The sequence below is a fragment of the Dermacentor silvarum genome, chromosome 8 (assembly GCF_013339745.2).
Source record: "Dermacentor silvarum isolate Dsil-2018 chromosome 8, BIME_Dsil_1.4, whole genome shotgun sequence".
Taxonomy (NCBI): domain Eukaryota; kingdom Metazoa; phylum Arthropoda; class Arachnida; order Ixodida; family Ixodidae; genus Dermacentor; species Dermacentor silvarum.
Window position 1 is genome coordinate 100718520 of NC_051161.1, and position 26651 is coordinate 100745170.

Below are 26651 nucleotides of genomic sequence, written 5' to 3' on the forward strand. Positions count from 1 at the left end.
CTTAAGGCTCCTAGGCGTTGCTAAAGGGACCTCTGAGGCTCATGACGTGAATGTCATGACAAGCGTGCCATGGTAGGTCATACGAAAGCCGCCTACGTCTCGGTACTTCATGGTCATTTCGTTAACTTGGTAGGCTCCCCGCACACTGCTTCGCATAAATCGATTCCAAGGGCGTGGGATCTGCCGGCTTTTTTCTATAAGCGTATAAAGGCTAATTTCGTTATTCAATCCTTGTGGAGCATGGGAAAAAATGACTGTTACTCCCTGAGGAGCATCGGAAAAAGAGCAACTGTTCTTCCTTGATGGAGTAACCGCATGGGGAGTACAATTCATCCCCTCCCAGTTACTCCAAAGGACGAATGATTGTGGCAGCTCAGTTATCCCAAAAGGACTCACCTAGATACCCCATTTCATCCTTTTTTTATAGAGTGTAGTTTGGATTACATGCTCCATCAATTTTCCAACAGAAGATGTGATGGAAATGGCTCTGAGAGGCTCAAAGCTGAGCTTCTTCCCTGGCTTCGGAATGAAGACCAGGTTAGCGTTTCCACGCTGCGGTATCTCTCCATTTCCCAGCATTTTTGGATATAAGTTGTAAGAATACGAAGGATCCGTCGTCAAGATTCCAGAGCATCCTATTGCTGATTTTGTCTGGCTGGCAGCCGTTTTGGTTCTGAGGCGTATTTCAGCCCTCACTTCCCCGATCGTGATGGGACTGTCCAGGTCCGGGTTTCCGAACCGCGTAGTCAGGGAGACTTATAACTCCAGCACAGCTGAGGTATAGATCCCTAACCTCGGCTAACAGTCCTTCGTCAGACCTTCATAATTGTACACGAGCTTTGAAGCTGATGCGAGTCTCCGATTTGTTTTCTGGTTCTAATAAATGTCGCAGTAGCTGCCATGTTCCGGCACTGGCAATTTCCTGTCCATTTGATCACAAATATTACTCCAATTTTGCTTGGTGAGTTTAAGCATGCTCTTCAATTTTTTTGTCAGTGTAGCAAGTTGCTTTCGGAGATTCCTGTCGCCTCTTTTCTGATTCATCTTTCGCTCAACTCCTTCTTTTTCTTCCTAAAACTCACGAGATGTCTATCACAACTTCCTGATAACCTTCAAATTCAATCTCTTCGGTAGCATCATGAAAAGATTGAATAACCCCCCTTGCTCCAATCGTTAATATCACTCATCAGGTCCTGTCCAAATCTGATACTTCTAAAGACATCCGAATCTGTAGCCTTAATTTCTTATTGATCACCGGTGGCATTTTCAACTATGATCTCTAAAATCTATGATCGCTACCTAGGTCTTCCCCGGTGTTGCACCATGTGGCGTTGATGCCACTACCGACCAAGGTTAGATCTGGTGTCGTGTCCTTGGATCGCTATTTCCTTTCCTCGTCGGCCTCATCGGGTCCGTAATGAGGGTCAGGCCGTTGTTGAATATTATCCCACAGATGTCTGCCTTTAACCTGCGTGAATTATAACCTCATGCCGATGGTGGGCGCCTTAAAATCGCCCACTAACAAAAGTGGACTGCTTTTGAAATAACCTTGGTGTTTGTAAAAAGATCGCCAAAGTCACATTTGCGCTGCCTGGGGAACTATACACGTTAGGATGAAAATATTATTGTCTTTGCGTTTAGAGGGATAAGTTCGACCAAAACATGATCAATCTGCGCATTCTCCGTCACGTGCTGCAGCGTTGAAATTTCTCTTCACGAAGGTAGTCACTTGGGTGTCGTTACCAGACCCCGCAAAGGCTTCGTAACCTGCTAATTTAGCATTTCCCCCGCATTCCTGGATCGAAATAACCTCCGGTCGATCGCCAATCATCAAAAGGACTGTAAAACCGCACGTTTACGCCAAAACCCTCCAGTTCCACTGCCAAATTGTGTTATTACTATGGTGCCGAGCCATCTTGCTTGAGTTTTTGTGCCTCTTGGCAGAGCCATTGCATTTGCCTGTCCCTACCAGCAGATTCAACCTTCATTTGCTCGATAGCGGTGCCTATACTTGTTTCAGTTGCTCAAGTACCGTTCGATGCATTCCAAGCTACGACTTTGTTTCAACCTCAAGCGCTACAATTCTCGCTCCGTGATTCTCCTAGATTTCTATTCCTTAGCCCTCTTCTTCTTTACGGGTGGAGGATTAGTTGCCCGGAGTGCTTCCTGTTCCGGCTCAAGTTTACTGGCTAGATGTGTCCTAATCTCATCAAGCTGTTTGCGTAATTCCGCGTTTTGCTCTAGGCAAAATCCTGTTTTGCTATTTAAGAGCCTTAGTCATTTCTGCATTAGCATCGTGGGAGACCTTAGCTACCCAACCCAACTTTGGTCCAGTTGACTTTGGCTTTCTTGGGTGCCACCACCACTGTCCTGGGATTTTTTGTGGGAGGTCCTTGTATCTCCAGCGGCAGCCGAGGGAAGGTTTCCAGCGCCCTCTCGACTTGCTTCGATGCGTGGATTTACTCCTCGTGCGACATTGAGAGCAGTCTTTCCTGTGGCGCCACTGCTATTCCGCTTTGGCCTTGCGTCGCTCTGCTTGCTCCCGCCGCTTTTCTTCCAGCTTCATTTCCCACTGTCGCTTCTTGACTATGTAAGGGGTTCGGAAAAATTCCTTGCACCTCTTGTCTCCGGTTACGTGATCGTTGCCACAGTCGGCAGCTCGGTACACACTCGTGATCCTTCGTATGGGAGGTCGCACCACATCTCTGCACTTTTCATGCGGACTGTCGCACACGTCGGATCGATGCCCAGCTCACCACACTTGTACCACACTTCATATCTCTTCTTGTAGAAAAATACATCGGCGTCCCAAACAGATCATCCATCTCGGCACATAGTAGTCATCAAAAATGATGATCACTGAGTTGGAGTTGCCCACCACCGCACACTTAGAATGGGAGGATTCTGTCGGTGTGAGAAAGCTAATTCCAATTCATCTTCAGTTAGCCTCAGATCGAGTCCGTGCACCACTCCCTTGCCAGAGCATTTGGGCGCCGCCATGTATGTCGACATCTGGTACTTCTTGCCGTCGAGCTTTATGGACCTCAGCTCCAAAATTTTCTTGGCATCGTCCCGTTGGGCGTGCTGTAATATCAGTGTTTCCTGCTTGTCGTTCACGACGATCCTATCCTCCTCTTGACCTTTCCGCCAGGGGATGGCCGCCGACATCCTGATTGCTCCCCCCAACCACTGGCGCCGAGAGCTTGGTTAGGGTTAATCCTTCCTGGGCCTGATAATAATCTTGTGATCCGCGTTCGGAAGGACGCGGCAGGTGCGACGCCACGACTGCTCCGCAAGCGTTCTTCCCGCCGCTTTATACGAGAGTTTTCCGCGGACGCCGTACTTGTTGCCATTGTAGCCGGCCGGCGCCATCTTGCCGTCTTCCCCGCCTCCGCCACTGAGGGCCGCCATCTTGGCGGCATCATCTTGGCGTTCCCGTTGCTGACGCTTCTGAAGCTCCGCGACACGTTTCAACACTTTCCTAACCTAGTCAGAGCTTTCTAATCCTGCCGGATCAGCATCCGTACCGTACAACTCACTTCCATGGTCATGGTGCCGCCACAGTCTTACGAGCCGACCCGGGGGCCCTCGGCCGCTGCTCCGGCCGCCTCGGAGCTAGGCCTAACGTTAGATTGAGCGAAACACAAACGACGGGATAAAATCCTACCAAATCCACTTACAGTCTCTATAATAGTATCCACAGGATCCTTATCATGTCCGGAACACAACACAGCACTTAATGAGCAGTCCATTGTTTGTTACCGCCAGAAAAAATGGTACTTCCACGGAGCCGATGCAACACACGTCCGCTTCCTCCGGCCCCCTAGCGGCCAACCTGGGCTCTTTAAACAACGCTGCGGGTCATCGCCCGATGCTTGCGTCGGTGCTTACATGAAGCTGACGTCAGGAGATTAGCATAAAATTAGAATGCAATAGCATTACGTTATATGGCGCCTGTATCGCGGTGTCGCATGCAATCTCACTAATCTGGTATGACTCCCAAACGACAGACACCGCAGAAAGTTCATGTCAGGCAAATTTCCTATTGGCTATAAAAACTCAATAGAAGAACCCTGCAGGCAAGCTGCCGAACCTCCGCCCTTCTGATTCATAACTGATTCTAACCATCGCATTCAGAAATGGGCCTCGACTCGAAACTCTACCAGGTACAACATAGCGCCGCATCATTTCAACTGAAGCAGACACTGCGCTTCAGTTGCGTTTCCTGGTAACTTCTTCTGAAGCGCGCCACCACTTACGCCTCGGCTCCGAGAAAGCAATGCTTCTATAGAAAAGCTATTTTAAAAATTGCTTAAAGGTTTGTTGAGGCACTCCGTACACGGCCGTTCTATTTATTGCAAGAATCAAACGCAACTCCAGGCTATGTGAAGCTGTTAACAAACTCAAAATTATGACCACCTAATTTCAGTTCCTGCTCTTTCTTATGTTAATTGGTCCTACATAATACGCCATTTGTCTTTCTTGAATTTGTGGATATCCGTTTTAACATGGACTATTCATGCCGTAGAGTATCATGTTGCCTTGATTTTATTATAAGCTCGTTGGTTGAAATGTCATTTAAAAAGATTTTCATCAACCGCGTAGAGTTTGAAGTTTGTTTCACTGGCAATTTGATGTGCATTGTTAATATTGTTACGTGGAAGCACGGTAAGGAAACTATTTACAAGGTGCATTTACAAGGGGTAGCAAGCACTGGCCAACATGGAAGCCAGCCAAACATCAAACAAGGCACGTCATCATCCTGAGGTCAGCCAGAGGCTGGGTGATCTCCACTACATCGAAGGTCAACATCATCTTCTTGGAACAACACGTAGCATGACCCCCGGCGGCAGAAGCGTGGTCCCGGAACAGAAGATGTAGTTGGACTGGTGGAGACAATCTCGTACGTGACGTTGGCCACTTGTCGAAGGACGTGGTGTGGGCCCGTGTAGCGAAGAAGGAGCTTTCAGAAAGGTCCACACGTCGGGTGGGCGTCCAAATTAACATGATGGCACCGGGAGCAACACGTTCGTCATGGTATCGCTGGTCGTAAAGGTGCTTCTGATGGTCTAGGGAAGCAGCAAGTCTACTACGGGCTATCTGCCGCGCGTAATCAGCCCGGGCAATGGCGTCGCGTGCATATTCGCTATTCGAAGTTGCAGGGGGAGGAAGAAATATATCCAACGGTAAAGGTGGTTTACGTCCGAACAAAAGGTAAAATGGCAGTGTCGTGGCGGGAGGAATTATATGCGAACGTCACGTATGGCAATGCAAGGTCTGAATCACTGTGGTCAGCGGACGCGTACTTCGAAAACGTATCGGTGAAAATCTGATTGAATTGCTCGGTGAGCCCGTTCGTTTGGGGATGGTAGGACGTGGTGATCTTGTGTTGCGTGGAGCAGGAGCACAGGATATCATCGATGACTGTCAACAGGAAGGTACGGCCTCGGTCAGTCAGCAATTGACGTGTCAAAACGTGTACTAAAATTACATCACGGAGGAGAAAGTCTGCCACGTCTATAGCACAGCTGGTTGCCAGCGCTCGTGTGATTGCGTAGCGCATCGCGTAATCAGTAGCGACGGCAACCCATTTGTTTCCTGAAGCAGATATAGGAAAGGTCCCGAGAAGGTCCAAACCGACACGGAAGAAGGGCTGAGGTGGGACGTCGATGGGTTGAAGACACCCAGCAGAAAGCGTAAACGGTTTCATTCGTCGTTCACAGAGCTCGCTGGCGCCGACATAGCGCCGCACTGAGCGGGCTAGGCCAGGCCAATAGAAGCGACGGCGCACGTGTTCAAGTGCCAGTAACACCAAGGTGACCAGCGGTTGCGGCGTCGTGAAGCTCACGAAGAACTGGGGAGCACCGGTGTGGTGAAATAACTAGGAGAAGGTCAGGACCACGAGTGCACACGTTACGGCGATATAAGAAAAGCCGGCAGATCCCACGCCCTGCGGGAATCGATGTTATGCGAATCAGTGTGCGGGGAGCCTGCCAAGTTAACGAAACGACCATGAGAGCACCAAGACGTAGGCGGCTTTCTCATTGCCTACATGACACGCATGTGATGACATTCACGTCATGAGTCCCCGGGAGTCCCTTCAGCAACGCCTAGAATGCGAACGTTCAAAGAACGTTCAAAGAGGCGAACGTTCAACTTGAAAGTCGTTGCAGTGACCTTGCACAACAGTTGAAGGCTCATGAAAGTCGTCTCCTCCATGCCGAACAATACTCTCGAAACACAAATGTTGAAATGAAAGGTGTTCCTTGCAACATGCCAGAGAACCTAACCGAGGTAATAGGTACAATTGCTGCAAAAGTGAATGCCTCTATTTTGTCAGCAGACATTGACGTGATTCACCGCGTCCCGACAGCAAACTCGGCAGTAAAAAATAAACTGGTGCAGTTCAATCGGAGGCAGGCCCGCGACGTTTTTCTTCAGAAAGCAGGCACTGCAAAATTGGTATGCTCTGACATTGGTTTTGACTCTTAGATGCGAATTTTTGTTAATGAGCAACCTTTGCCCTGGACTCAAGCGCCTTCTGGGCGAGGCAACTGCGCAGAAGCGCCAAGCCAATTGGAAGCATGTTTTGGTGAGCAATGGTAAAATTATTGCTCGTCAAACCGGTCATACGCCCACAATCAAAATTACATGCAGAGAGGACATGGCGAGGCTCAATGCATCATCAGATAGTGTCTAAAGCAAAAGGTGTTACTTGCGCAGAAATGGTAACGGTTGAAAACGTCTGACATGTCTATGCTTCTGAAATAAAGCGCGCCTGCAGTGCGACTTGTTTATTCTGCAGAAATGTTGTCATGCCCTCGTACATTGCGTCATATTACGCTGCTGTGGCCCTGTGTTTAAGGTTGTGGCAGTGAACAGTTTCAATTGTGATGAAGCATCCAGTCTGATTGCCGAATTTTATATTGTACAATTTGACAGCCCCACGTGGTTATTGTTACAGTACCAGAGATATCTGCATATGTCAGCAAAAACTCGGCTTTGCAGTTGCACATGTTGCGCTCGCCAACCATTTTCCATATGTTCACGTACTTTATTTTCCTTATCATTTCTTGATGACAGTCAATCCGTATTTTGAACGTGTTTGCACCTGTGACCTAGGATCCAGTATGAAACAGAAAGGCTTGTTCTCAGCGTTGCATTTAAACATTCACTCAATGAGACATAAACACGAGCAACCGGATCAGCTCATACATACTCTTGCTGTATCCTTTGATAGTTTCATGTTTGATGAAACATGGTGTGCACAAGAAAATGGTCTCGTCTCGATGGAATCATTCTCGCGCTTTTTCTTGAACAGAGGGACCCTTGGGGGCGGCCTGGCAGTCTATATTAAATCTTGTTACGCATTCGAGCTTGTTGATGAATTTTCAGTTATAACAAATGCCTATGAAATTCTCACATTACGTCATAACAATCAGATCTTATCGGTAGTTTGCAGACCCCCGAGCGGAAACAGTGACCAGTTTCTCAATTTTGCTAACAAATTTCAAGAATTTTGTTTTATTAACCGTTGTATTGTGGTCTTGGAAGGCGATTTGAATATAAATGTAGCTGAAGATAATTACACGTCACTTAGTCTTGCCAACATAATTGAATCGAATGGTTGTACAAACGTGATAGCGTCTCCCACAAGAATTACTGCTTCCAGCCAGACAACTATAGATTTATACGTCGTGAACGCAGACACTACTGTCGAATATGCTGGTACATTGTCGTCCGGCCTTAGCGACCACTGTCCAATTTTTGTGTCGCTAGTACAAAGACTTTAAACTTTCACTAGAAAAGGCCTTAGCACCTATCAGTGAAATAATGACACAAATCTTAATACATTCAGAGAAATGATAAACAGTACTCACTTGTCCGAAATGACAAAAATCTTAATAAATTCAGAGAAATGATAAACAGTACTGACTTGTCCGACATTTATACTTATAGCAGTGCAGATGAAGCGTACAATATTTTTATAAATAAATTTCGTGAAATATATGATGGTGTTTCCCGTGGTCCACAAATCGCCAATCTAAAAAAATTAAAAAACCATGAATTATGCCGCCTCTTTATAAACAGATAAAAAAGAAAGACAAGATGTATAAAAAATTTTTATCCAGCCGAGATTTGACCAACCTGGCTGCATTCAAACAGTTCCGAAGTAAATTAAACAGTGAGTTGCGTAAGGCGCGTAAGGAATATTATACGAATATATTTGAAAAAGACGGCCGCGGTGATGCGAAATTAGTTTGGAAAACAATAAACACAGTCATTAACATGCCCAAGCCCTCCAATTCTATAGGAGGTCTTCCAACAATTGGTGTTACCTTAATGGGTACTGAACTAGCTGGTAGCTTTAATAAGCACTTTATTGGTCTTCCTAAAACAGACAACAAAGATGCTACCTGCCTAATTTCTGTAGAGACAGCTCACTCCTTTTTTCTCCACCCTACCCACCCATTCGAAGTTTTTGCTACACTAATGGCTTTGAAGAATAGCTCCAACCTTGACGCAGAGGGTCTGTCAGTAAAACCAATTAAATTTATAGCTGACCTTCTTGCACCTCACTTATTGTATACACTTAACCTATCGACATCCTCCTTTGCCTTCCCAGACAGACTAAAACTAGCCAAACTGATTGTTATCCATGAATATGGGACGACACAAGACATTGGAAACTGTCGACCAGTATCAATTCTGCCGATTTTCTCGAAACCACTAGAAAAAATCTTGCTCAAGCGTTTGGAAAATTACTTTTATGATAATCGCCTGTTTACAGATTGCCAATTTGGTTCTAGACATAGCCTATCTACAGAATCTGCGCTATACTTAAACAAAATAAACTAATTTTGCAAAACATTGAAAATAAACTTTAACACTAGGCAATTTTGTTGATTTCAGGAAAGCATTTCACTGTATTAACCATCATATTCTTTTAAATAAACTTTATGCATACGGTATAAGAGGCAATCCGCTTAAGCTGATAAGGTCATACCTTGAAAAACAGCCGCAATTTGTATGCATCGGTGGTTGTAGCCCCAGTTTTGAATATATATGATGCGGGGTACCGCAGGGCAGCATCTTAGGTCTGTTTCTTTTTAGCGTGTTTATAAACGATCTCGTCCATATCTGCAAGAAAGCTAAATTTATAATATATGCCGACGACACTAGTTTATTTTTATCTGGAAAATCATCGAATGAGCTCCTGCTTGAAGTTAACGTCATATTAGAAAGCCTACATAACTGGTCACATGGAAACAGCTTAACGATAAATTACATTAAAACAAAGGCGGTTATTCTTCCTTCGATAAATCGGCATGTTACGATACCAATCCTACTGCTTATTTGAGACTTCGTCATCGAAATCGTAAGTAATTATAAATCTCTTGGCGTAATATTTGACGAACATCTTAAATGGGATGATCACTTGCGTCATCTTTCTCTAAACTTATAAAAATCTATTGGAGCTCTTTCACGAGGTCGCGACTTGTTTCCCGTGAAAGTTAAAAAAATTAATATATCATTCACTATTTCATTCACAAATAAGCTACTGTCATCTTGTGTGTGGAACTGCGGCTCGCGCGCCTCTAAACCAACTACTACTTCTGCAAAAAAAAAAAAAAACCACTATTCGCATAGTTTCTAGCTCAGGCTACCTAGCCCATACTAGACCAATGTTTATTAAACATAGAATATCTCCCATTCATCATCTAGTTTCATTTACCACACTTCGCGCCTTGAATAACTTGCGCTTACCTCGGGCTACGTCCGTGGTTGCTCAGTGGTTATGTTGTTGGGCTGCTGAGCACGAGGTCGCGGGATCGAATCCCGGCCACGGCGGCCGGATTTCGATGGGGGCGAAATGCGAAAACACCCGTTTACTTAGATTGAGGTGCACGTTAAAGGACCCTAGGTGGTCCAAATTTCCGGAGTCCCCCACTACGGCGTGCCTCATAATCAGATCGTGGTTTTGGCACGTAAAACCCCACAATTTTTCTAAAGTTCACAATCCAACTCTCATCGGTGACACAAACGCACAATCATACAAGCTCCAGACGCAAAGAGAAATGGCATCTTCCCCGACTTCGCACAACGTATGGCTCCCAAATGTTGCATTTCGTGGTTCCGAACACCCTTAACACAAACAAATGGTACACAGAAAATATGAACCTAAACAAAAGCACATTTGTTCAGCAATTTTTTGAACATGTGATGGGCTAAAACCCAAGTTAGGGTATTCTTTTTATATTTTTTTTGCCACGGTATAAAAGGAAAATGCTGCTATGTATTTTGTTTGAATTTCATTTACTATATCGTAGTGTGGAATTGCAATCATGTTTTCAACCTTCTGTTTCTGCTATACCACTGTTTTTTTATCTTCTCAGTGCGTTGTATACTTGAATTTTACTTTACTCTTGCATTTAGTTTAATTGTAATTCTGCATTGTTTACGGTTCCTTGATTCAAGATGTATGTGAAATTGTAATTTTTCCGTTCACTGCTGCAATTTTGTAAATGGGCCCCGGACACCGTCAAGCTGCTTCAAAGCAGCTTTTTGTCCCGGACCTTTTTCTCTTGGAGAAATGAAATGAATCTTGAATCTTAATATTTTTTCGCTGAGTCGTTGTAATTTTTGCTGAGTCATGCTCATGACTATGACTTCTAGCATCATCCGTTAGTGTTGCCTTCACTTAGTACCCACCTCCGAACCCATTTGAGTGGTTTTTGTGTATTAATGTTTTTTTAGCTGGGCCATTGTCATGACCTGCATGCGTGTCAAGACCTACATGGCACGCATGTCATGACATTCATGTCATGACCTATCATTTATGTTCGTCATACTGTGCCAATTTTGGTACTTACCAAGTTAACGAAACTACCATGAGAGCACCAAGACGTAGGCAGCTGTTTCATGACCTACATCGCACATATGTCATGATATTCACGTGATGACCTATCATTTATGTTCGTCATACACTCTAGTCATGGTATGCCAATTTTGGTGAATACCAAGTTAACGATACGGCCATGAGATCACCAAGACGTAGGCGGCTAGATAGATACTGTCAAAGTGGCAAATGTTCGCCAAGAAATGCTTCGAATTTAAAAAGAGAGCGCGCTTCTCCTCTAAGTCTGCGTGGCTGTTTGCCTGTGCGGAAGCGCGGGATGGAGGGTTTAGGTAACTGCGGCTTTAAAGCCGCACACGAATGAATAATTACTCGTTGCTACGGCGAATTTCTGCTTTTGTATGCATCGCCATTACGAACTGTGCACCTGCAGCTGGAATCCCGTTTGAATGGAAGTTAAGCGTCATTTCTCGCGTAGTGCGCATTGCCATCGGCTAGCGACGAACGGAGCAAAGCGCGTTCTGCTGCGGAATACCCTAGGCGCAGCCCCCCGATTTATCTCTCGCAGCTCACACATGCACGCAAGCGTCGGGCAAAGGACGCGCAGCTTTCGCGTGTCTGCGCCCTTGGTAGAACGGAAATGCGCGCACGGCCTAGCGAGTGCGCAGCACATGCGGACCCCGCACCGTATGTTCGAGGTCGTCTCCTTCGGGAGCCAGGGTTATAACGGCGAGCGTGCAAGGGCAAGCCGAGATGACCGGTGCCTTCGTGCGTGCTGCCATCCTGCGCGACTAGTTTTTTGGAAGTCACGTGATCACGCGCTTCGCCATTCGCGCGAAACTGCGACTTCCTCGCGGGGGGCATGCGTAGACGTTGCATGGAGTACTTGGCTTTACAAATGAGGCGGACTTTGGGAACATAGCATATATTACGTATTTTTCTACACACATAGTGTATGTGCGAGAACATGTTAGACACCCTGTATATAGTCTACCTGTATAACGCATACTCGGGCATTGAGCGTGGCTACACTCGGACGCCAAAGCGAGAGAATACAATCAATGTTACCAACTTTCACTGACTCACCGTGAGAATAATGTAGATCACGCATGCTGTCAAAGAAATGCTGGCGTTGAAACGAAAGCGCAGGTACTGCGAAACGAAAAAAAAGACGCAAATATTTTAGTCATTGAAGCATTGAATAAGAAGTGTCACTAAAACAAATTACAACGAAAAGACGACTCGTCTTGTTTTACATTGATAGCTGTATATTGTAACACACAGCTCAAGGAGTGTACTTTTTTTATTGAAATTAATAATAGGAGAGGTTGGCGCCTTTGTGGCGGTACCGGCTACTCCTTGTCACTCGGCGAAGGAAACATATATGCGCAAATAGAGCGAATAATGAATACACAAAGTATAAAACACTCTAGAACATGAGGTGTACGGTATAAATAGAACACAGTCCAACAACAGCACATGGATCCCAAAGTTTTGCGTGTGAGTTGAGTACGCATCATCATCATCATCATCATCATCATCATCATCATCATCATCATCATCGTCGTCGTCGTCGTCGTCGTCGTCGTCGTCATCGTCGTCATCATCATCATCATCAGCCTATATTTTATGTCCACTGCAGGACGAAGGCCTCTCCCTGCGATCTCCAATTACCCCTGTCTTGCGCTAGCGTATTCCAACTTGCGCCTGCTAATTTCCTAACTTCATCATCCCATCTAGTTTTCTGCCAATGGTCATCTGCATATGTAGAGTCAATTATTTTGAATGACCAAAACACAGAACACAAGTAATTGCACATAACCTAAAAAAGACGATCACTACATACATCAATTTTGAACACAGAACAACATTCATATCCAGTGTGTCGGAACGGAACGAAAACAGAAAGGAAAAACGAAAAAGAACGAGATTTTTGACCAGAACGAAATTGAAACAGAAATGTTATTTATTATTTTTTTTTCCGGAGTGAAACCGAAATATTTTTGATCGGTTTTCGGTTCAAGGGGAAAGTCGGCAATACGCAGCAACCGACGTCAGCCAACGTGAGAATTAGCGCTTATCTCAGGCAGGGATAGTGTTAGCGATAGCTGGTCGAGAGCTCCACTAATCCAAGCCTGCCGCTCGGTGCTCTAGCAGATCGGCATCGTAGCAGAAAACCCACGGCTTGCGCGCTAAGAGCTCATCGTTTCGTTTTCTACGGGTACAATGCTGTGTTACCGAAGCTTTATCGTTTGTTTAATGTTCCTTTAAGTTCGTTTTATCGGAACAGTGGTATCGCATTTCAGTGAGTACACTCGATGACGTGTTGCTTCTGAGATCATGCTCACTGCCTTGACTGAGGCACTGAGCATGATCTCAGAATTCATAATAACCCGAACAGCGCGAAGCAAGCACGGTCTCACTGAGGACGACACTAGTGCAAGCCCTCGTCGTCAGCTGCATCACATTCACGCTACCGTATCAAAACACGCGCAAAACGGCTACAGCGCGCATAGACAAATAAATTTACAGAAACACATTGGAAGAATATATTGAGAAACATAAATATTGAGGAAGCTATTCTCAAATTATTGAAAAAAAATACTATGGTTTTATCCTTACTTTGCTTGAAAAGTTTTGCATGCGAACCAAAACCGTAATGAACCGTTGCGGATAATTTTTTTTTTTCGTTCCGGAGCAAAACCGGAACGGAACATTTCTTCAGTGGAACAAAACTAAAACCAGAACGAAAAACACTCCGTTCCAACACTCTGTTTATATCACTCATTTAGCTTATTAAGATAAAAGGAGATTTATTATTTCCCCAAAAAGTTTGCGTATATTTCATTATTAGTTATGTTGGGAGAACTTGTCGCCGACATACAGACAGCTAAGTGAGAGCCTTACTAGCATTTCCAAAGCACACTGTTTTCTTCGAGCAACACGCCTTTTCTTCTTGACCTCGTGACCCGCGCTGTTCGCAGGCTAGGGTAGAGCGCTGTGACGGTACTTGACAAGCAAGCACGTGCGTTCCCCGCATCACATGTAGATATGTTTCGCACGTGTGCCCTTACACAACTGGGAGGGCGTGGGAACCGGCGCGCATAATTTGGATAAACCAGCTTGAGTCAAGATTAAAGACACTTCGCAGCGCTTGTGGGGACTCGATATTCGCGGGCCACAAGGGAAATGATCGTGTAACCTCCGGTAAAGAATGTACTAACGGTGTTGTCATGGCGGCCGTCAAGAGTTAAGCCCAATTGCATTGCCAGTGTTTTAATCCCAAGATGCCGCCGCAAACGGGCCACACTCTCAAGGAATACTAAGTGATTTCATCATCATCATTGTCATCATCATCAGCCTATATATATGTCCAGTGCAGTAATTTTACGGGAAGTGTTAAAACGTGCAGCAGCACTTTGTGAACTTCAAGTGTTCCTACAGCTAACCATATTTTTCTAATAAAGTAACTATTTTGAGACACATAAGATCATTTGTGCGAAATAGTTTTTACAACAAAGGTCAAAGGAAAGACGACCAACTTGGTGAGAACCTCGGAAGTAAATCAGGAACTGGTACCAGTCCTCCGCACGAGCCACTTGTGCGCTAGGCACAGTGAGTGAACGGTGGCTTTGCTGGACGAAGCGAAAAAGATAGAGAGGAAAAGAAAGCGGAAGGATCATGCCAGGTGGTTCTTCAAGTTTCGACTCATGACATTAATGCTTCACGCTTTAGGGGAAGCTGCTTATGACGCTTTCATTCCTGAGGCCTTCCTGAGGTTTGCAAGCATTCGAAACTTCAAACACGAGTCAAATAATCTTTCCTGCTTGATTCGCAGTCGGTTTGATAATTCATTATTCGAAGTAGTCGATTTTTTTAGAGTATGTAGGATCAAATCAATACTTGCAGTATACAGGGAGCAATACTTATGCAAGTAGCGAATATTCCGAATGATGAGGGTATCCGTGGCTGCGGCAAAGCAATTTATTTAGTCGGTCTCACGTTTCCATGCATTTAAACCGATGTGCGGTGCTGTGGTATTACACTCTGCTCCTTAAAGGGACACCTAAATGACTGTAAAATACATATGGTGAGTGCTGTTCCTGTGTTTTATTGCGGTCTTTCTCATGGTGCACGGAATACGATCACATTTCAGTGCTTTCTCATTTAGAAGCTGTTCAAGCGACTGGACGTGAAGTTCTGGCGCCCTAGAAATGACCAAATATCCTGTAAAAGATGCGATACTCGAAGATAGTTTTTCGTAAGTACTTTATTCCATTACATTCGAAAATTTTGCTGCCATTTGAGCACTTTTTGTATATTTAACGCGAACTGTACCCGAGAGGTTCAATCATGTCAAGAATTCAAGAAAATAATTAGAAAAAAAGCCTGCGTTTCTTAGGAATTTCGAGAGATTGAATGATTCTTCTCTATATTCTTTGTGTTACTTTTGTTTTCCTTCCTTTTTTGAATATTCAGAATCATCCGCACACAGTTATGCGATGATCGCAGATATTATAGAGAGTTGATAATAAAAACTACACAGAATAGGCGTTGTTACTAACTAACCGAGTGGAACACAATAGAAACTCCGATTAGGGTACTCGCATATAGTGCAGATAACAGTGAAAATTAGTGAGAACAACTATTGTGAATTATGAATGTTCTTCTTTATTTGGAGAAAAATACGGGTTATATTGGGACTGGCAATTCTGGTTACAAAAGTTTTTCCAGATATAGTGAAAATAATTGTAGAGAAGTCGACACTGCGAACCCGGTGAACAGTTTTGAGGACTTCGTGTCGCTTGGCTGCCAGTTGAAAACGGCTAGAAAAGACGGCACAACTCCCTGCTAAGAACACAAAAGGTGTCTACACTCCAAAACAGTCGTTATTTATGTTAAACTAAGCTCCCAATGACATTACAAAGGGAATTGGTGAAACGGAAGTATAGCAATGAAATACAAGAAAGAAAATAAACAGTCTAATATAATAATAATTCCCTATTATACAACGCCTTTTCTTTGATTTGAGTGGAAATATAAATGAATAAAGAGCTTGCCAGCCCCAGAGGAATGAATAACATAGGTGTAGTATTTTGCATATAGTAAATCTGTGTCTTTCAGCAGAAAAATGTCTTTACAAATGTTTCATGAAGAGCGATAGTGCAAGCGTCAAATGCAGTGACGTCACCTCACATGTTTTTTAAGGTACTGAAGCTGGCACAAGATGGGTTAATGAAAGGGCAAAATTTTCGGACATGTACATAGGCATTTAAGTAAGGTATACAATGAGGGATCTTTTTGGCTGTTTTTTAGTCTAGTTAGGTAGACTTGAATAGCCGCCTTAGAAAATTGTTCTATTCACAAAATGCTAAGAGAAAAAGGTGTTTCTATTAGTTAGATAGGTGCTTGATGCAGTGGCGCACCGACGGGGGGGGGATTCGGGGGTTGTAACCCCCCCCTGAGGCCGACTTAACCCCCCCTTTTGTTTAACCCCTTTTCTTTCCTTACGCATTTGAGTACTGCAACTAAGATGTAAGACGCGCAATCGTTTGCACACTTGCAAAAAGTGCATTTTTTGACAATTTCCCGTGAAGAAATTGAAATTAGTGCTGTTTAGATGGTATTGGCAAACTGTCAACCCCCCCCTGGCAGAGATCCTGGGTGCGCTACTGGCTTGATGTAAGAGTTGTATCAAGGTGTTTGCACATTAGAAGTGATGACGTGGTTAGGAGTGTACACTTCTGTTACTACGCGTATCTGAACTACAAATATATCCCAATTAGACTGGACCCAATGTTTATCAGATGAACGACTCTAGAAGCGTTTGTGACTATTGTGCTTTTTATACGAGGCGACTTATATTAACTGAGCCCACTCACCTCAAATATGGACGTGACACCAAGCTTGTACAGCAGGGGCACGAAAAGGCGCGTTGCCAACGGAAACAGCAGCAGAGGCGTCAAGCTTAGCCACAGCACGTGCCAGCCGTACGCGTAAAAGTGGGCCGGAAAGCCGATGAGTCCCGTCGATGAGAAGAGAGAGGCTACCGACGAAGCAGCGAGTGGTAGGTACCGTAGTGTCCGGCTTCCGAGGAACACTTCCACCTTTGTAACACCGGTGTTGGGTCGAGAAGGAGCACTCCGCAAGGAGAAGTACAAGCCGAGTGCCAGGTTGGCCGCGACGAGCGTGCCAAAGAATGCGCACTCAAACGCATGCGCCATTTTGGTCGTGACACTGCAATGTAAGAGGGTGGGCTCTCACTTCCGAATGTTTAGGTCCACACACTCCTGAATATGTTTGAGCGCAAGACTTAACATGTGCAGAAACGCGACACAGGAGGACAGCGCTGGCTTCGAAGGGATTTATTTCCGTCCTCGTCCTTGTCTCTGTCCCAGTTTCGCCTTGAGCTGTAAGTATATTCATGATGGCTAACAATCTAGCCCAAACATTTACTATTATAAGACTATTGCATGCATTAGGTAGCAACAACAACAACAACAACCGCGGTACAAGCTGCGAGATTTATTGTCGAAGGTGATCGCAGGTCGGCACTGGATGGCATATTCCAACTCTAAAGAGTCCCAGAAGTAATAAAGAAATTTTATTTTCATGCAGGTGATTCCGTGTTATATAAAATGAGAAAACGTTGGCCATCGCTTTAATTGGTGGTAATGAGGTCTGCTTTAGGTACCTATACCTGTTTTTGTGTAGCTCTGTTTTCAATGAGTTCCCAGGTTCTAGCTAGTGTGATAACTCGAACGCTTCAGTGGATCGTATTATCATTGAATGTCGTCAATATGACTCCAGTGGTTTCGCCTGCGTCACCGTTTGAATATCCTCGACAGGCGCCCTCACACAGTAAGCAAAATGCTGGGACCGTAGTCATGCTCTCATAAGCAGAGCCGTGCTTTGAGTACCCTTCGCGATTTTTTGGGAGGGTAATCTTATACTCTGCCTATAAGCAGAATGTCGAACCGAAGAAAAATACCGGTTCGGTTCAGGTTCAGTGCACTCCGGTTTCGTTCCGGTTCATTTCTGGTTGTTCGAAGCTCGGGAACACAAATTCTTCACAACACTGAACCAGTTCGCGAAGCGGTTGGGCAGAGTAAACTGCACAGTGCTATCGACTTGTACGCATGGTGCACGCGCGGGCTTTGCCAGCAGATGAACCTGGCACCTGGTAGACAGAAATTGATGTTTATTACGGATTATCAATGAACTCTAACGATGTGCAGTTACAGCAACCGTACATGCAAGGACGGTCATCTTAGGCAGTGTTTTCGCAACAGTATGCGGTGCGCGCTGCGGTGCCTCGACGCGTCGTCGCTCTTTTGGGCGCTTCCTTTAATTGTGATCTATACTGGTTACGGGCTTACAGTAGATATTTGTAGGGATGTTGGATTAGAAATATTTTTGAATCAAGGGCATGAGGATGCAGCGTAGATCCAGGCGCCGAGATGCCGAAAACTCGGGCAATGGCCGCACGGATCCCGTGCTATAGGTACATTTCCCCCCCCCTATAGCATACTCGTTAGAAGTACGACCCGCGCCGCTTGATTTAACTTTTCGCATTGCCGCCATCACGATAATTTTACCAATGGAATTTTCAAAAATGAGGTATTGGACAGCAGCTGGGGCACCTTGGTAAGAATCATTAACGACGTTTTTCTCTACAACGTGCAATTTACGAATAGAGTGCTCATATACGGATAAATTTTCGTGTACATGTGAAAGACATACTTAATTAGTAAGAATGATTTTGTCGGCATAGGGTGGGCTCAGCTTCCGCGCCTTGACAGCAGCATGGTAAGTTAAGTTTTCTTTTGCTTCGAGTAATTACAACTGGACTGGCGATGAGTAGACTGTGGCACGTGACAGAGGGCGGATTCACCTTATACTGCATAAATTACAACGCCAAACTTCTAGTCTGAACCAAAGAAGCAAGAAAAATAGTGCCGTTCTCGTCAGTTTATAGTTCTTTTTAATTGAAAGCAGGTGGGGACATTTATGCTTTGCAACGATGAACAATAACAGTATGTGCTAAACGCCGCGGTGATCTTTGCGGAATTGCACGTGGCGCAAAGCCATGCACTGACTAAACGCGGAAGAAAAGGTCCAAATCACGTGCACTGCGTCCCGGGATTGATTTTCAGAAATCGAAGAGCCGTTGTACTCTACCTGGAAACGCCCAAATTGCGTTGAACCTGGGCACGCAAAAAAAGCAAAGTTTACTGTGCCGTTTACAGCCCTTGTCACCTCGCATTGAGCAGATCACCGCATTCATTAGCGACCGCAGTGCAATTGTTATAAGAACCTGAGATGGTGAACTAGCTGGTTTTCCTACTTTACATTCTTGAGGTTTTTCCTGACGTGCGCGTTTAACTGTTTATGTAGTAAAAGCAGCTAGTTGGCCTGCCGGCCGAAGTGGGAGCTTCAACAGAAACGCTCGTTCTGCGGTGCCTCTGAAACAATGTGTATTTTTATAGGGACGGTCACATCAAAAAATTTTGTTTTCGTTTTTTTCTTGAAATGCGGAAAAATCTTCGTAATACTTATGGAACGTAAAGTATCTGAAAATACCTGCAGCAACAAATTTAAGCAACTTGTCTAATCCTTCATAAAGTACGCAGATCTTTGACACCGAAAACCAAGGTGATGCTATTGCATTGGAGCACACCGACCAATACCCTTTCCCCCCGCTCTCTCGGATAAAAGCTTAAAACATTATATAGCTATGGAAAAGTCAGCTAGCGGTTGGACTGCCCTCTCCCTTCCACCCTTCCCCCACTATTTCCTTCTTTCTCTCCCCCCCCATTCCCCTCCCCTCAGATGCTGAGCCGTGCTCCCTATAAGGGCTGCAGAAATATGCATCTTTTCCCACCCCGAACCTCTACTACTCAGCTAGCGGATGCTCTTCGTAATGCTTGTCTGTTCTGTCCTATTTAATTTCTTTTAAATACTCTTCTAATAATTCATTTTGTGAACGGATTTAATCAAATACACAGCTTGGATGCAAGGTATAGCAACCTATTAGACATCATTCTATGGGTTATTTAAGAATAATAAAACTTAAACACGTTGAAAGGGAGCCGTTGCTTGCTTACACCTCTCCTGAAAGCTGCAGCTTCCCATAAAATTTGTAAACTGTTTTTCACTTCTCAACTATATTTTTCCTACAGTACTTGACTGTTGTTTGGTGCTACGTTAAGCGTTGCCTTAATGACGTTCCAGGCAGTCATATAGCAGGCCAGTTGTGACTGCAAGTGCAGCAACAAAGAGAAATACGGCAAAAATTTCGTCGCCTTTAGATACTCCTTGCTTTTATGCCGTTCTCGTCCAAACCTTTTCTTTTAGGTAAAAATCTTATAATACGTGTACTCAAATATTAGAAGATAGCGAAAAATAACGAAAATAATCTCACAGGAGTTTTTGGGCAATGGACCAATGGTTTTCTTCGTGAACTGCAAACAACTAAAGGCTGTAAGAGGCAGTTAGCATTGTTGTCGATCACGTTTCTCAGAACAGTTTTATTGTTATCTTTAGATGTTGGATATTTCCTCCAAGAATTATATTTGCTACAGTAATCATTGTCTTAGAAAGGGAACCATGCTAGTATAGGTGCACAGAAGGTGGTCGTTAGAGGAATTTAGCAATATAAACTGTGGCGACTTTTTGTCCGACCTCTGCGTAGACCGAATGATATCGTAGCTATTCTAAGATGGTGAAAGTGTCTTAGTTGCATTTCACTGTAGTACTTGTAGATGCCTAATCGTGAGCCCTGGACAGAAAAGCTTATAATAAACAGCCCATTTCAGGAAAAAAAAAGAAAGACATAATACACCTTGCGGCATACCTGCAGTCAACTTTCCCCTTCCCGTGTAAATACAGATTTTCCGTGATTTCACGGAATTTGTGGGTATGTACAACGCAAGCTTTTATTCAACGAGGCCGCTAGCTAGAACTCGCTACACATTTCGCCTGCCTGGCAAAAACGCATTGCTCTGTGTCAGATGGGAAGCTCCATCCTGTGCGTTGATTGAAAACGTGGATATTTCGAGTTATTTTTTATTTCTGACGTTTTGGGGGCACACCATTCGACAAAGCTGCTGCTAGTGCCTAAAAAGGCTTTTTAATTTTTTATCTACGAGCCGAAAACTGTGATACCGTTTTGAAAGCTATCTTAGATCCGCTTGAAGCTCCACTTTTCCTACAGTTACACCGATGGTAGAACCGTGACTACAGAGCAGCCTTTAGTTTACAATCTACACGGATCAAGAGTTATGTCTGGTCTCTCTGCCAAAGTCAGCATCTTCTATTTTGAAGGCAATAAAATATATCTGAGTGGCAGGCAATTGCACAAACGGAACAAAGGCAGGCAAGTCTGAAGTATGTTGCTGAGTTTGACCAATGTTGATCAGGTCGCACAAAAATTAACTGAATTTTACCTTCACTTCGCTCAACGACAGTCAGTGGTACCTCCACACCACGTTCACTTCGCCGTCTTTAACGAATTAAGTATTCTTTTGCGCAATAAACACGCGTTGTAGTGCTCAGCTTTGCCAGCTTCTGCAACTCACTTTTCCTGCCTTAGAGCACAAAGCCGAGTTCAAGGACTAGGGCATAAACACTTGTGTGTGTTTCTGACTCGTCTGCAAGGAAACGTAGCCAAAGTTGTGCCTTGAACACGAGTCTTAAACCAGCTCTAGCGAAAAGCATCCGAGGACGGTGTTTGAGAATCTACTCTGGTATACATTCTGCAATAGCCTGCAATTCATTGACTAGCTTCTACGCCTTCTTGTGGGGTGGTTCCTGTAGGGACATTCCGTTCCTCTGAATTAAAAGAAAAAAGGGCTAACGACGCCAAACTGCCTTGCGTCCACAAAACTAACCGCAGTTTGCTTAAACTGTTGTGAGTTTTTTTTCTTCCGGACTTGAATTCGAGTCAGCGAAAGCAGCCTGAATCATACAAAAGAAATCCGAGTTCTGCCTCTGCTTTCATGGATATATTCTTGTAACTCGAAAGCTTCTCTGGTATATTGTTATGTGGAATTTTGCCGTTTATTTTTACATATCGTCTAAGTATCTGCTTAATCATTCAGCTGATCGGATAAGTGAATTTCTCATTTTTGTTCCTCCTTCTTAACCACATTTTGGGCGAAATAAAGTTATTTCTCTCTCCCCTTTTTACCATTGTTATGTTTGTTCGTAGGAAATTAGTTATAGGTTTCAACGAAACAACAAAAATGGCAATAAAACGCCCCAGTCGCATTTGTGCGCCCGCTTTTTCAATTGCGGGTGTCCTAACCAGTGAATGACTTTTCAAGTGTTGTACTTTACTAGCGCTTTGTTTCAATACGCATGTGCGTTTGAGCCAAGATGAAAGCAAAACAGCGCCGCATTATCTACATGCTTTTTATATCTTAGAAATAGGGAAATATTTGTTTGAAGAAGTGAGTCAGGAAAAAAAGACTACGTTATTATTGTAATGCCACTTACAAATATTACAATCACAGATAGCGTGCACAGATGCGCCGCCATTTTCAAAATCGTATCGCACTTTTTTTCTTAGTTTACAATAAATAGCTGAGGAAGAGGAAGGTAGCATCATTATTGATTTGTTTTTATTCATTGTATTTTTTATTTCTTAGAGAGGAACAGGGACTTAGGCAGTAAAAACTGCTTATTGCAGCTTGAAAGGGCTGCGGCCCCAATTAGAAATGTGAGATCTTCAATACAAAAGCTTTGAGAATCAGGATTAAAACATACATCATTTACGTGCGAACAAATTTTCATCTCAAGAGGAAACCAACGCAATGCGTTAGACTTAAAAAACTTGGAATATGAGAAATTAGTGAAAAACAGCCACTTACCCAATTCCAAATACGCGAACGACCGTGTATATCGCGTTTTACTGCCGTCGCGGCATAGGAACACGTGGGTTAAACTGCTTGCGCCTTGACGATAAAACAAATGAACAGGTCAAATTGCGCACCCTCTGTTCTGTGACAACTGTTTTTATTCTGAAACAAAAGGAAACTAGCAACATGACAGTTTAAAAATTCCATTGTCGAAACTTTCCTCTTCCGACATCTGAGCATAGTCAAGTGGAAGGAAAAATAACGTGTTTTTTTCCGCTTTACCTGTTCACTTTACATGCGTCATCTTCGTTCACTCCATTTACATTGCTATTTTCATAGAAACCCGGACAGAAAAAATATTATCAGTGGTCTGCTGCAAACTGCTAAAAGTATTCACAGACAAAACTACTTAGTGCTGGCCTAAAAACTACCAATAAGTAGTTTTACATTGTGACAAAATTTTCAGCATACCTCTGGAGCACCAGCTGATTTTCAGGATAACTGCATTCCCTTCTACGCCGCGCACGCCTGCCCGCCCGCAGTATCTTGAAATCCATCTGCGGCGGGGACAGAGGAATTCGCTCTGCGCTGTGTTTTTGGGGCTTAGTTCGCGTTGATGCGAGCGGAGGCACGCAGGTCAATTCGCTCGTTGCTGCCGCCGCGCTTACTCACTCCAGCATTTTGACAGCGAGTTTCCGCGGTCATCGAGTGAGATGCGTTCATGTTTGCTTGCGCACGCGCGACACCGTGCTTGTTCATTTAGTTGGTATGCCTATGTTTGCAAGTTCATATGGCCGATAAAACTGCTAACCTTACTTCGTACAGCTGTCCTTTAATTTCCTATCAAAATCGATGGTTCGCCATTCCGGCAATACTGCGCCATTTTTATGTCTTCCAAAGCTGTACATTAGATATGTGAATTAGTCGATAAAAATGCTATGGAAATGTTTTTGCTGGTCAGAACATTGGTGCTGCGGCGTTGTGGCTTTCAAAAGCAAAAAATAAAAAGTGCTTCACCCGCCGCGATGGCTCAGTGACTAAGGCTGTTGAGCTCGAGGTCGCGGGATCGAATCATGGCCGCGGCGGCCGCATTTCGATGCAGGAGAAAATGCCAAACCGCCCGTGTGCTTGCGTTGAAGTGCACGTTAAGGAACCCCAGGTGGTCAAAATTAATCCGGAGCCCTCCACTGCGGCGCGTCTCATAATCAGAACTGGTTTTGGCACGCAAAACCCCAGTAAGAAGAAGTAAAAAGTGCTTCGCAAGATCATTTGTTCTACGACAGTTCATAAATGAAGTGGCGCGTGATAAGAACTGGGAAATGATTAAAAAATATAAATATTTCACCTACGGCACTATAGTCACGTTCAAAGCATAATCACATGTTAGGTGAGGAGTGAATGGGCGTGCAAGGAAACTGAACACGCACTTCAGTTCTTTAAGAATATATGTAACACACGTCCTGCGAATATAGCTCGTTGTACTTAAGAAAAGTCCAATTCAGGTTCGTGCTAGCAAACAAACGTGCAGCTTTAGAACAGGAAGATGAAGACAACACAGGGGTAAAGAATGAAACCGTGACCAGGGGTGATATGCAAGATGCGCCGAGTTTCTCGTTCGCACGAGTTTTACCCGAGTTTGCTAAATGGCATTCAGTGAACTCAGATAGCAAGGAACTTGCAAAAAACAGCAGGCAAAAAATGTCGAGATAAAGCCGCGTATGACACCATGAGCGCACCCTGCGCGGCACAGTGCTTCCGCGCTTCAAGCACAGAGGACTGCGCAACACAATGCGCCAGCGCCGCGTATTGTTATCAACGTATTATCGCAATTTAGCAATACCGTCACTGCCCCGCTGTCTATCTGCACACTTGCCGTAAGCCGCTTGCCACGCCTTTCTCGGGCGCGTCAAGGGCGTGCCTCCTCTTTCGGGCATTGTCGTTACATCCTCCGTGGAATGCGAACAGGGCACATGCTGTGCATTCTTGCACCTACACTTTCCCTCAATCAAATACTTTGAAATACAACAAATAAAATAACGAATATTTTATTTCTTAAAGTATCGGTTTTTCGTTTTGAATGCTATAAATTTGTGATGACAAACGGACATCGAGTGAATTATTAAATTTTGCACTTCTTTGCCGCGAGTGGCGACAGTGAGGCGACAGCTTACAAGCGGATACATTCTGGAGGGTCGCACGCACGAGCGAGTTCATACGTTGAGCAGTCGCCAGCGCGCTGCAGTGCTATGTTTGATAAAGGCAGTCATGACAATGGTCTGTCCATTCCCTGTCTATTAGGGAAATGGCAACGCAGCGCTGCGGCATGGCTGTTAACCGCAGGTGCTTCAGTGAGGCGGCTATTAAGGCCGCCGCTTTACCAACTGAAAAGACACTCATGGAGACATGGCTATCATTGCAAATTGGCTGTGCGGTATTCTAGGGTCCGTATTGACGCAGCACAGGGAAAATGCACCAGTTTATCTGCGTGCGCTAAGTCTCCGCGATGCATTGCGAAGAAGAGCGCGTGCTGCCCAGCGACACAATTCATCGCTTGTCACCGCTTGCCCAGTGAAGGTGCCTCCGTGCGCATGTACGCAGAATTTGAGTGTGTTGTGCACTCCAGTGTGCTTGCCGATTGCCTCTGCTGCTGAGCTAACAGCGATCGCAGATGGATATCGTAACGACAGCGCAGCAACCGCATTCCAGCGGGTGAGGGCTCTTGTGTGCAGTTAGGAAATTCGACTTCGAACGCAAGAAGGTGTTGCAACTGTTTATTAGGGAGTTTTAGTATAGCGAAAAACGCTTACGCTTGACGCAACGCTAACGCAAATAAAGACTGCGCTGCGCGGTACAAGGTAGTGTTTTAGAAAAGCAGAACGGAGCAAAACACTAACGCTAACGCAAGTACACTTGGGTGCCATCTCGAGACGGATACAGCAAACATGAGCAAACGCTCTTGTTAAGCCTATTCCGCCGCTAATCGAGAACGTATATAAAAAACAACGTCCATTTGTCACCTGTACGCCGCCGCCGAAGCATCATCACACAAATCTAAAGCAAACACGAGCATTAGTGGGGAACGAACGAGCCGAACAGTGCAGGCCGACGACTCGGTAGATCCGAAGTGCATGGACGGCTCTCGCTTCAAAAGGCGAGCTTGCCGTATACGTACGGAATCCCTTGCGTGCGTTAGTGTTGAATGCTATATTCCGGAAATAGCGTACGTACGTAAGAGTTCTGGCTATGTTTACGTTCCGCACATGCTCAGTTTGCAGCACGCAACGCTAACGCTAACGCTAAATCCTTGCGTTTGCAGTTTTCCGCTATACTAAAACTCCCTATTGTGCCGCGCTAGTGATGAACATATGCCATCGCACTGGATCTAGAAAAGCGAGCGTTTCTCGACGCTGACCGTATTTGCGACACTGCGGCTCCGATACATAACCAATGACAGAGCAGCCATCTAAAATGACAGCTACGATACGTTGTCGTTCGAAAACACTACGCACTGCTCAGCATCGTCGTCCACCATGACGCATCGACTTCTTGCAAGGATCGAGCTACAGTGGCGTGCCGATAATTATTTGCTGTGCGCTACGTCGTCACAATGCAGACAATGAACCGTGTTGTCGGGCCATCACAACCTAAGCAGATATATCCATAAGCCAGCGAAAGTCGATGCTTTGTTTTTGATAGTGGTGCTCAGTACATCACCGATGACAGGGCTTTGTGCGTGTTTTACTTCGGCACTCAAGGTTGTTGATGCCTCTCAGTTCCACACCACGTCGCTGTTGCCGAAAAATAAGTTGGGCGTGGACCAACCGTGGTGGGCGCCCGCACAAGAGTTACATGCCTCGCGCGGGGCGTGAACTATGATTTTGATTGACAGGCGAACTCGTGCCAAACTCGTACATCGCGGAACCCCTATCGAG

The 26651-nt window shown here is 44.8% G+C and overlaps 1 protein-coding gene across 2 annotated transcripts in view; it reads right to left on the bottom strand.

The window, feature by feature from the left end:
* Window positions 1-22829, bottom strand: part of LOC119461598 (sodium-coupled monocarboxylate transporter 1-like) — an 84357-nt gene extending 61528 nt beyond the window's left edge. The window contains exons 1-2 of one of the 2 annotated variants that reach the window (XM_049655131.1): window positions 22732-22829; window positions 16741-17095 (exon numbers count right to left, since the gene is read on the bottom strand). In XM_049655131.1, the coding sequence (XP_049511088.1) occupies window positions 16741-17082 (342 nt within the window). In that variant the 5' untranslated portion in view covers window positions 17083-17095; window positions 22732-22829. The remainder of the gene's footprint in view (window positions 1-16740; window positions 17096-22731) is intronic. The other variant, XM_037722951.2, reaches the window with a different exon arrangement.
* Window positions 22830-26651: the final 3822 nt, after the last annotated feature.